This window comes from Solea senegalensis, linkage group LG15 (assembly GCF_019176455.1).
Source record: "Solea senegalensis isolate Sse05_10M linkage group LG15, IFAPA_SoseM_1, whole genome shotgun sequence".
Classification (NCBI taxonomy): Eukaryota; Metazoa; Chordata; class Actinopteri; order Pleuronectiformes; family Soleidae; genus Solea; species Solea senegalensis.
Window position 1 is genome coordinate 21,932,621 of NC_058035.1, and position 12,118 is coordinate 21,944,738.

At 40.6% G+C, this 12,118-nt stretch overlaps 2 protein-coding genes across 6 annotated transcripts; both read right to left on the reverse strand.

Annotated features, from left to right (window-relative positions):
• Nucleotides 1–140: 140 nt before the first annotated feature.
• Nucleotides 141–6,091, reverse strand: LOC122781926 (centrosomal protein of 68 kDa-like). Of its 5 annotated transcripts, none has more exons than XM_044046041.1 (9): nt 5,987–6,091; nt 3,678–3,884; nt 2,458–3,381; nt 1,929–2,091; nt 1,800–1,805; nt 1,586–1,767; nt 1,391–1,513; nt 825–912; nt 141–732 (listed from the first exon to the last, which is right to left on the reverse strand). In XM_044046041.1, the coding sequence occupies exons 2-9, from the start codon at nt 3,810–3,812 to the stop codon at nt 608–610; spliced, it is 1,746 nt and encodes a 581-aa protein (XP_043901976.1). In that variant the 5' UTR covers nt 3,813–3,884; nt 5,987–6,091; the 3' UTR covers nt 141–607. The 5 variants fall into 5 exon arrangements, with proteins under 5 accessions (XP_043901976.1, XP_043901975.1, XP_043901979.1 ...); XM_044046040.1 differs by having other exon boundaries at nt 5,906–6,091; XM_044046044.1 differs by lacking the exon at nt 1,800–1,805 and having other exon boundaries at nt 1,586–1,761; nt 5,906–6,091.
• Nucleotides 6,092–6,646: 555 nt separating this feature from the next.
• sdhaf4 (succinate dehydrogenase complex assembly factor 4) lies at nt 6,647–9,132 on the reverse strand. The gene is made up of 3 exons (XM_044045286.1): nt 8,998–9,132; nt 7,516–7,629; nt 6,647–6,863 (listed from the first exon to the last, which is right to left on the reverse strand). The coding sequence occupies exons 1-3, from the start codon at nt 9,065–9,067 to the stop codon at nt 6,754–6,756; spliced, it is 294 nt and encodes a 97-aa protein (XP_043901221.1). The 5' UTR covers nt 9,068–9,132; the 3' UTR covers nt 6,647–6,753.
• Nucleotides 9,133–12,118: the final 2,986 nt, after the last annotated feature.

Here is a 12,118-nt window from a genome sequence, read left to right on the forward strand (position 1 = left end):
GATTCTTGTTCTCTCAACTCCTTGTGTAGCTTGTGTGTCTTTTTCATGTTATTTCCGTGAAATGATCAGGAGGATCAGCTGGCTGTTGGATTTTGTTGCATATGTTCATAAAAGAGTTCATGTAGCATTAAACAAACACATTGAAAGGTTGAAACATTTATTTTTTTATTATTGAAATGTCCTGTAAAAATCATTTCAATCATTTAGTAAAGATACAGAATCTTTGTGGTAACTGATCCTGAGTGTGTGTGTGTGTGTGTGTGTGTACTGAATACTACATGTGCTGTGTTGAAAGACGGGTGAAGGCAGGAGCTGCTTCTGTGATTATTCATATTCTCCTCATCTAAGGGCACAACAATCCTGCCTGCACCCTGACGTCTTCACGTTGGAGGCTGAAACGAGCTTTAGGGTCAGAGGGGGTGGAGCCTTTCAGGCAGTGGAACGCCTCTGTTCTTATGTTGCTGAAATTGTGAGGATTCATTTAAAAAGCAGCGAAAGACACTTTAATTCAAGCGCTCCATAGAACCCCGTCTATGTTTTTATCTATTGCATTTTGTCTCTTTATGTCTCATTTTCATGTCTTTGTGCTAAGTTGAGACACACAGGCTCACTGGACTCCCAGAGACGACTGGTCTCTGCTCTGCTGCACCAGGTTGTCCGTGGAGAAGTGCTGATTGTAGCTCTGCAGAGCTTCAGATTCCCTCGCAACCAGCTGCAGAGTGTCTCTTAAAACTGGAAAACAGAATACGTGAGTCTGGTGACAAAATGACTAGATGAATGTTTGTTGGTAAAGGTGTGTGTGTGTGTGAGAGAGATTCACTAACATGGAGACATGCTGTTGATGCTACGGAGTAGAAGCTGTCCACTGTGCATGACACAGGAGGTCAGGGGCAGATGGTTTCTCACTTCCCTCTGAAAAACAAACAAGGAAACAATCCTGTGATACAGTCAGAATCTAAGCATGAGGTTGGCTGTTTACATTGTCATGGTCATTGTTATCCTGCCTCTTCAGTTCTGAACCCAGAGCTCACTGTGACTCCACTGTGCTCTGAAAACAGCCACATTTCTAACAAAGTAAAAAAAAAACCTTCTTCTAGAAGTCGTGTTATTTTGTCTAAATAGTAAAATAATCTTGTCGAGCATTTTTTACATTTAAAGAAATATATATCTCTTGATTAGATTTTCAAGCTAATATCAAAGTAATAAGGTATTATCCCAGCAAATCTGTCCTGGTGCTGTACCTGTCCCTGGTCAACTGCATGTTCTGCCTCCATGTGTGCCCTGTTCTTACTGATGCCTTGGCTTATATAGAAATACTACTGCTCAGAGTATATGATGATAATAATAATAACAATGCTGGAGTATAAATGTGCTGCGGCTCAGTTCTTACCTGATACTCATCCAGAGATAGTTTCAGTCTGGCGATGTCCACAGCTGGTTGAGCCAGGAGCTGGATCTTCTCTGACGCTGCGTACAGATACTGGAGGAGCTGCTCCAGGTGTGAACAGAAGACCTGCAACACGCACAACATGTGGTCGTCATGTCACACAACCTGGACTGCCAAAGATCTGCCGTGCGTTTCTACCTGGATGTGCTGCAGTAAGGAATCACTCTGCTGCTCCTGTTGTCCCTGGCTGCTCTGATGCAGGGTGAGCTCACACAGCTGCTCCAGCAAAGACTCCACTTTCCTAAGTCCGGATGCACTTGATCTGCCTCCAACTGGCTCCACCCATCTTCCATTACTCCTGTGAGCTGCTGCTGCTGCTGATCAACACATTTATTTTAGAGCACCTCAGAAACTGCTGGTCTACTGGGACAAGATGATAAAAAAAGACGACATGAACTCAAAAGTGAATGTGGAACAGCACTGAACTCCTTAAAGCCGTAAAACTAAAACTTCTCCACGACGTCATCCATCCAGCTTATACCTGACTGAGGGACAGTCCACTCTTTGCCCGTGTCCTCTTGACTGCTGTCCTCCCTTGTTTTGTTTTTGGCCTCCAGCTTTTCAGGCGAAGTGACAGAGGAGAAGATGGAGGAGGTTCCTGGATCTCTGGGTTGCTGCCTTAACTGAGCTGCGATCACCCTCACCTGCACACAGGGACCACATGTTTGCACTGTTCACATCAGTTTGAATGAAGACTGAATAAAATGAGGACTTCTGCTGGTGGAGAGGACCACTCTCTGTGTGCTGATAAAGATAAAGAAGGATTCAAATAAATGAGAATCATGCTTCAGAGATTTCTCTCTCTCTCTGTATATTATAACTAAAATGTCATTCTAAAAAAATGCAAGAAACAAGTGACTGGTGACTCCTGTAGTTGCTGGAGATTAAGCCACGTTTTTAGGATTGTTAAGTAGTTTTGTGTGTGGACGTCTCTTCCTGTGTCCAATCATCACATAGTTCCCTACTCCTGCATAATAGGTTAGTGATGTAAAGTGAGTTTGAACACAGACCTGAGTGGACAGCAGCTGCAGCTCGCTCAGCTGCTCTGGAAGACGCCTGAACTCCTCGTCTTCCTCCATACATGCACACACTGGCTGATGAAGTATCCCGGAGGAGCGGGTGAGAGCGGTGGAGGTGGAGCAGGGCCATTCATGGCGTTGAAGGTGGTGATCACTGCCGCTCTTACTGCTGTCCACATTGTTCAGGTACAAAGTCGCAGGGTCTGTGAGGAGGAGTGGCTCCTCCCCCTGCAGCTCAGTGAAGCTACGATCCAGACGACTCCTCTCTTCTGTCTGCTCTGTGCTGCTCACAGAGACGTCTAACCCCGACAGACTCGTCCAACTGCAAACGTTTTCCAGGTCAATCCCTGAGTCTTGCATGTCTGCCTGCAGGAGGGAGTGCTTGTGGCGCTCAGCGCTGTCACAGGTCAAAGAATTTGTTCTTAGAGGGTAGGTGTAATCCAGCAGTGCCTGGTACTCCTTGTTCGGGTCCCAGCCTGCAGAGTGCCTGTCTGGAGATTGAGGCAAATCTTTAGGGATGGCACAGGCCCAGTAATTTGCCTTGTGAGGAGACGTCAGATCTCCCTCTGAACGCCCCCAACCTCTTCCCTCTTTCTGGCCTGACTTCAAGTGCCCTGGTTGAGGAGTGTAAGTAGGATTCAGGACAGTGGAGGTGAGTGACTGTCTCAGAGGAAGGTTTGGTGGCTCAAACTCTGGTATAGAACCTGAGAGGCTTTGCTCACTTGATGATCTAAAAGTATGTTCTTCGTGGCCTCGACCGCCCCTGAGCTCTGACACAGCCACAGAGGAGGCGCAGTGTTTATGAGCACCTGAGGGAGGCGACACATCTCTGCTCATCTCTGCTCTCTCCTCTCTTGGGCGTGTCCAGAAGCTCATATCGGTGAGGTGTCTTCTGTAAACATCACATCTGTGTTCCTACACGGCAGAAAACAATGAGACTGCATCAGTGTTGGTAGAATCTGTTCATTCAGATAATTGACCTTCTTCATTTATACACCATCCTCATCCTGATATGAACCCATAAATAAGGTTGAATGGAAACAACAATAAAAATCATGCATTGATGTAACAAACGCACTTTATTTATGAAGAAATCAAATTTATGCTTTTTATTCTACAACTTTGGAAAATCCTGTCCCATCACCTGTAGGATCACTTCTTAGCAGTATTTCAACTATCATTACTGTGTGTGTGGGTGTGTTCTTCCTCACCTTTAAGATAGATGCATGTGGTTTTGTGGAGGAGAGCAGCAGCTGTCTGTCCGTCAGACACCTGGAGGGCGGAGCCAGAGAAACATGTCTATGTGACCCGCCTCTGTTTGTGTCCGTCTGTCTTGTTTGGTTCATTGTCTCTGGTAACTGGACTCAAGCATCTTCTGAAATGTGTCGTGTGTTGAATGTAGGAGACGATGGCAGGTCCTGTCGATGACAACGAGATAGCAACGTTCAATGTTTCTCAAAATAATTTAAGACCTTATTGTCACACTATTACACTAAAACTGTTTTAGTTCGCAATTAACAAGCTTCCCAGTTGTTCTCAGCATCAGGCTTCAGCGTTTTCGGATATTGTTTTGCGACAGGAGGAGGAGGAGCGCGCTCGCTGTCGCAAGATGCATAATGTCATGTATACACGTGCGTCCCCGAGCTGATCTCGCAGGGTGAGCATGTCTGTGCGTCTGTGTTTTTAACAAACACGTTCATGCTCAAACTCTGTGGACAACATTTAAAACCTCATGAAATCAAGATTAAGACTTTTTAAATACTTTTTTTCTCCAAAATTCATTTATCAACTGTTAATACTTTAAAAGTTGTTTAAAAGTAATTTAAAAGACTCCATAGACACCCCGTCTGTCTGTTGCCACTTGTATGTATGAGTGGGTGTGTTTGTGGGTGTGTTTGAGGGTGTGTGTTGTGTTTGTGGGTGTGTTTGTGGATGTGTGGGTGTGTATGGTTGTGTGTGTGTGTGTGTTTGTGGGTGTGTGTGGTGTATGAGTGTGTGTGTGTCTGTGGGTGTGTTTATGGATGTGAGGTGTGTGTTGTGTTTGAGGTGTGTTTGAGGTGTGTTTATGGATGTGTTTGTAGGTGTGTCTGTGGATGTGTTTGAGATGTGTTTGTTGGTGTGTTTATGGATTGTCTGTTGTGTTTGAGGTGTGTCTGTGGATGTGTTTGAGGGTGTGTCTGTGGATGTGTTTGAGGTGTGTCTGTGGATGTGTTTGTGGGTGTGTCTGTGGATGTGTTTGATGTGTCTGTGGGTGTGTCTGTGATGTGTGTTTGGAGTGTGTGTGTGTCTATGGGTGTGTTTGAGTGTGTCTGTGTGTGTCTGTGGTGTGTTTGAGGTGTGTCTGTGGATGTGAGGTGTGTCCGTGGTGTGTTTGAGGTGTGTCTGTGGATGTGTTTGAGGTTGTGGATGTGTTTGAGTGTGTCTGTGGATGTGTTTGAGTGTGTCTGTGGGTGTGTTTGAGGGTGTGTCTGTGGATGTGTTTGAGGGTGTGTCTGTGGATGTGTTTGAGGTGTGTCTGTAGGTGTGTTTGAGGGTGTGTCTGTGGATGTGTTTGGTGTGTCTGTGGATGTCTGTAGGTGTGTTTGACTGTGGATGTGTTTGAGGGTGTGTCTGTGGGTGTGTTTAGGGTGTTTCTGAGGGTGTCTGTGGATGTGTTTGGGGTGTGTCTGTGGATGTGTTTGAGGGTGTGTTTGAGGTGTGTCTGTGGGTGTGTCTGCTTGTCTTTCTTCCTGCAGTCTGGCCAGAGTCATCCCCTGCTGCAGATGACTCTGATTGGCACACTCACACACTCCTGTTTAAAAGCCTGGGTCAGCTCACCAGTATTGGCCAGATTGTTTTGTGTGTTTGAAAATGGAGTGGAGAAAACAAATCATTGAAGCGTCTGTTTGGACACTAGAGGGCAAATACAGAGTCCAGTGATCTGTGAACACATGTAATTATGACGCGTTATCATCCATAAAGCAGTAAAATCATTGACAATGATTTTTAGTTTTTTACAAAGCAGTATAATTGATCATGAGTGTTTGTAACTATGACAATAGTTAGACTATAGATGCATAATGCATTATAATTATGTTGACAGTGCATTAGGCAACTATCTGTCCACGTCTTCACTGTTCCACTCAGCTCAGAACCTCTGACCCACGCATCGTCATGGCCACAGTTCAGCCATTGTGCTTTCATGAGAAAACAGGAAGCACTTCGTGTCGCCATGGCAACAAACACAGACGACCTGAATGCTGCTTTCACTTCCGCCCTCTTCTCTTCCACGTCCACTCACTCGTAAATGTTTGATGGTGAACAGTGAAAGCAGTCACCGTCACTGTCATCACACAGTTTATCAAGCACTGACACGAGAACACGTCAGAACACGTCAGTCACGAGTAATGACGTAAACTCGTCCACAGATCTCTGCCTACAGCTCTTTACGGACACTTACTTGGTCTCGGGCTGATTGCTTGTCAATCACAGAAGGACAAACAAGAACAACACGGTCGTTGTTGTTTTTCTTCGCACTTACGATGACGCCCTGATTTGGTTGGAAATCCTCAAGTGAAGTCGCAGTGTACTTCCTTTAACCGTGTTGCCTTCACGGACCTCTCCTCACACAACAGACTCGGGGGGGAAACGCCTGCAACAGGAGGTACGGTTCGCCTTTCAAAATAAAGTGTCAATAAATAGGATGTAGAAACTATGGGAATAAAACCTGATTCGTATAAAAATACATGATTTTATGAATTGTTGCTTATAATTAACCCAAAATAACCCTTTTTTATTAATACCTGGCGCCGGTTCACTGCTACAGAGGCGCACAACCACAACAGCCCACAGTGGACAACAAAAATCCATCGTTTTTATCTCAGTGAGGACGACACAGGTTCTCCAACCAACACTCTTAGAAGGGAAGGGTTCGGCTGCAACATGCAACTTCATCAATAACTGTTGCTACGACCTACGTAATCCTTTATTTTGAAATCCAAAAGTAGTCCAGAATTTGACCCTAATTATGAAGTATATAGAACCGCTTTGTGTACAGTATTTTAAGCATTTTTTTTGCTAATGATTCACACAACTATTTCACATGTGGGGGTTAGAAACATTCATCATGACACACCGTGTGCATACAATCATACCATTTGATGGAGTAGGAACTTCAAAGTGATGATACAAATACATGTCACACTATGTATTTACATTTATTCAACCAAACAAAGGACACATGTCAGGTACACTTCAAGTGCACAACAACAATATCATTATATAATTATGATACACATGAGTAACGCACTAGAAATCCACACAGCGACCCTTTCTCTCCCAGTCTCCATAGCGTGTGGGTTCTGGACCCCTCGGGCCCCCCTTCTCCTTGGTGACAGGGTTCACATCATCAGGGAACTCTGAGGAGGAGGAGACCCAAGACAACAATGTAGATGATCAAAAAACATAATGACAGTAAAGTGAAAGGTAAGTAACGCGTTGCAAAGGAATAATCAAAGTGACACTTGGATGGAGAGAGAACTATAGTATCAACATACAAACTGAAATGAAATGAATGTAAAATATAGTTCTAAAGAGTAGCAGGTAGCACTGTTGCCTCACTACAAGAAGGTCACTGGTTCGAATCCCTGTTCAGCCAAGGGAGTTTAAATGTTCTCTCTGTTGTGTGAATGGCTTCTCTCCAGGTTCTCCCACAGTCCGAAAACATGCAGAGGTTAATTGAACCCTCTAAACTGACAGTAGGTGTCAAAGGTTGTTCATCTCTGGATGTTGGACCAGTCCAGGGTGTGAGAGCCCACCTTCAGCCCCCCCAGTATTGTACTGTTAAACTGAACAATATTTATAAAGATGAACCACATGATTACTGGCTTACAGGGACTTTTAACACATTTAACAGACAATTCAACCTTGTGCTGCAGATCAGATTAAACTTCTTCCTGACATGTGAACTGACGGAGAATTTCAGGGCGAGTAACGATGACTAACATGCTTAATGCTACTACAGGAGACAAACAGCAAGGGAAACAAAGCCTAATGCTGCGTCATACTCACTTGACAGAGCATCTTTACTCTTCTCTTCAGGATGATCAAATCGTCCCTGTGGAGTCTTGTATTTCTTCAGCGTCTCCTTGTCCTTGACCGCTCCACTGGCTGCTCGAGAACAATCTGAAAATGAGATGAAAGGCCTAAATGACTGAAGGTTACAGTGATGATTCAATATATGGTACATTCCAGTTAAGGGTTGTAAACTGACTGCAACTGAATTTGAATTTTGCCTTTTTGTGAAGGAGATTCATTTGTATCTCAGTTCGTCCACACAGGGACTCTCCAGGGTTTCTTCTTTTAGTTGTTGTGATGAATTTCAAAAAAGTTGAGATTTTTATTTCATATAATGCAAAATAAAAGGCTGACAACAGGCCGACCCTGTCCTGAGCAATACAGGTGCTGGTCATATAATTAGAATATCATCAAAAAGTTGATTTATGTCAGTAATTCCATTCAAAAAGTGAAACTTGCAAAATGTATACATTCATTCCACACAGACTGATATATCTCAAGTGTTTATTGCTTTTAATTTTGATGATTTAGCTGACAACTAATGAAAACCCCAAATTCAGTATCTCAGAAAATTAGAATATTGTGAAAAGGTACAATATGACCAGCACCTGCATATCCATCCATTGTCTACTGCTTTATTCTCCACATGAGGGTTGTGGAGTTCTGGTGTCAATCCTTGCTGGCAAAAGGTGAAAGGCAGGGTGCTGACTTTTTTAAATGGAATAAGTACAATGATCCTGCACTGATTTCAAGTCATTTTTTATAGTTTGTACTAGAGCTGAAACAAGTAATTGATTACTAAATTACTCATCAAATATTTTGAAAATCCATGAATCAGTTTGAAGCTTTTTCATTATTAAATCAAGATTTCTGATTGTTTCAGCTTCTTAAATGTGAATATGTGATTGTGAATTCATTTCTTTGCTCTGGATAACAAAGTCATCATTAAGTTTGTGGACATAACAAATGTCTTGTTGGTAACAACGGTGAAGGACATCATGGTCGCAAGTTCGACTCCACCCCTGACTGATTGTACTCAATTCCATTGTAAGTCGCTTTGGATAAAAGCGTCTGCTAAATGACATGTAATGTAATTTGGGAACATCATGATTTCCAGGTTTGACAAACACTTTTGAACATTTTCTGACATTTTCTGGGCCAAGCGAATGGACAGATTAATCGATAATGAAAATAATCGTTAGTCGCAGCTCTAGTGTATACTTTAGTTTTAATACTTCTTATATTTCTTATTAATTTTTTATTGTAAACATTAGCATTTACGCGGTCATTTGTTGACGGTCCCTAAATGAGACCACGGACACTAAACAACAAGCAGCATTCACTGTGTGCTGTCGAATATCCAACCTGAAACTAACTTCACCGCGGTGTGGACCGGTTCAACCTGTAACGACCTCGATAATAACCGTACACGACACGATGACATCCGAGTAAAAGCATGGAAACAGAGATAGAAACCTGTTCGGACGCGGTTCAGACTCAGAGAACCGGCTCTTCTGCTGAGACAGAGAAACCGCACAACAGACATGACTGCACTTCTCCTCTCGGCTGCTTGATTGTTATGTCACGTCGGTTTGTCGAGCTTCATTTACGCAATTGCTGTCGTCATCATCTAGCGACAGATATTGCAGTGCAATATCTACAAGCCGCCAGTAGAGGGTGACATAATACCTCACTATGTCACTCTTCATCTGTGAATACTAATAACAATAATCATTTAGATAATAATGTCTCATTTGATCTAATACTGATTTTTCGTACAGTGTTACATTAATGCAACCATTGTGTGCTGACTCTAATCTCACTATTCACTCATTCACCCACAGTCTCAGCATCCAAATGAATTACAATTAATGTAGAGAATAATTATAAGTAAATCATTATTACTTTTTGTGTTAGTGAAGAAATTATTTTTTTGGTCCAAATAAAAAAAAAATGTTTTTTTGGTCCAAATAACATTAGATTAGTTTATTTAGTTAAAATGGATTTACTAAAAAAGATACTATGTGTTTTGTTGTATTTTCTATTTTTCTATTTATTTCACAACTCGGACGGTGGTGGTTTAATTCCTAACTAATATTTTGTAAATGTCAAATTGCATATTTGAATTTACTAACTCTGTTTTCAGCCACTTTCTGTTTTCTTGAAGTGCTGCTGGTCTTTAAAATTCAATCAGGGCCAATGTGTGGAATATGAGTGTTATCATTCAGGAGTCGTTTAAATTCTCTGTCCATTGCAAGTTCTTTCTCTTTGAATATCTTTTCAATATGGGACTTTTAAGCATAATTATTTTCTCTTACACGGGGCAGAACTATACTTATATGTGTAGTATATATACTTATACTTATATATACTTATTCCACTCTCAACTACTTTTCACAGTGGTGCAGAATCAGACATAACCAGACAGTCATTGATTTTTAATTCATTCCAACAGCATAATAATGATAAAGCAGGTTCCCCCATGTACTGAAGGTAATATGATCTCATTTCATACAGATTTCCCTCCCTCTTCATTTACCCTTGTTTAATCATTCTGTTCTTCTTTTTTAATCTTATTTTATTATATATTTTTTTATTTTTTTATTATTATTATTCTTATTTTTATTCTATTCTCTTTGTTTTTTCACAACTGAGCTGTGGTGAATGTGTGTTTCCCCCCCTGGGGGAGGAATACAGTCAATTCAATTCAATTCAATAATGTATCACAATGGTTGATTATCACATGTGTCTTCAGTGGTAAGCTTTGTAAATCCTGTCTCACAGCCTCCCTGTTACATGTCAGAGCAATACTGATGTGAGTGACAAGGTCGAGGTCAGAGGTCAAACCCAGACCTAAAGGAAAACAGCACGTCCTCCAGCTACATAGAGCATGACGCCATATCAAGTTCAGTGACTACGAAGAACACATCTATCTATTTGAAAAGAAGTTTAATGCCTTGACTGAAAGTACAGCATGTTAGAGGATGAAACAAGAACATGTGAGAGAACCATCAGATTTTCATACTTTAAAAGGCTCTATTTTACAATTGTAAGAAATAATACATTACAAAGGAATCTCTAAAGTTTAAACCAAGAGAATATCTGAAAGATTTTGGTGATAAGGCAGGTAAAATGATAGTGATGTACAATTTATACAAACCCAAACAAATCAAACACTGTTTTAAAAGGTTTTTATTATAAATTAAATCAAAGTCAGTTTGAGTAAAAAAAAACGAAAAACAAATAAGGAAAATAATAATAATAATAATAATAATAATAATAATAATACATTTTGATTAAAGATGAGAGGATTACTGAAGAGTGTAAATTAGGAGGTTTTCATTCAAATTAGCTTGTGGGTTAATTCTGGCTTCTTTCAAAAAGTCAGACTTATGTAAGTGAAAACCAAGTTCGTGGTTGAGATGAATCTCTGCTCAGTACCATGGAAACATTATGTCTCTGAACTGTGTCTTAAACTATGTCCAACAGACGGAAACAGGCTCTTAAAAGACAGTTCCACACACACACAAATGAAAAGAAAGTGTGTTCTGACAATCTGACAAAAATCAACTCAGTGCCATAAATCATTTCTCTGATTTCTAAAAATCAATCATGTATACAGTAAATGAAGTGATGAACAGATAAGTTCAGAAACATCAGAGGAAGACTGATGTTAAAATGTGTTTGGTTATTGTTAAGCTGTGAAAACAAATCATACATTTATACATTTTTTTATTTATTTCCAATTCAGTTTTTTCAACTCGAAGGTTATGGGTTTGATTCCCGGCTCTGCTGATTTACATGCCCATGTGTATTTGAGCAAGTCACTTAACCCCACATTGCCCAATATACTCATCCAATATTTAAAATGTGGTGCTGGACTCAGACACAGAGCACGAGACAAAATAATAAAAAAAATAAATTCAAGGTTCAAAAGCACATAAACAAAGATAAAGCAACAGGCTTCATCAAACAACATCTTTGCCCAGAAGTAAAGAAATTCCAGGAAGGATTATGTTATTTCATTTTTGTTTTAATAATATAGGAAACACCATGTTTGATGATGCTGGCTTTCCTAATGTAATGTAATGTAATGTAATGTAATGTAATGTAATGTAATGTAATGTAACGTAACATCAGCCTCAGCTTTGTTTGAACGTTTAAGACATTGATTTACAGGAGCCATGGACAACTTTACTTTACTTAACTTTAAGTGCTGTTTATTTATGAATAGATAATAAATTAAAACCATGTAGACGGAGGAAAAGAAGCACTGATCCATGGTGTCAAACAAATCAGCTATTTCATTATATTGTCTTTACTTTGTCTTTGTGATGTGAAGTCTATCTATCTATCTATCTATCTATCTATCTATCTATCTATCTATCTATCTATCTATCTATCTATCTATCTATCTATCTATCTATCTATCTATATTGAAAGTACTGAGCGATGATCACACACATGATTCATGAGTCTTCACACATGTGTCTGCACTCGTTCCTCCACAACACTGATGCAAACGACATAAAAGACATTTTGTTGTGTTTTTATAGGACAATGATCTTTGCACCTTAAGTCTTCTTGTAAAAAAGAA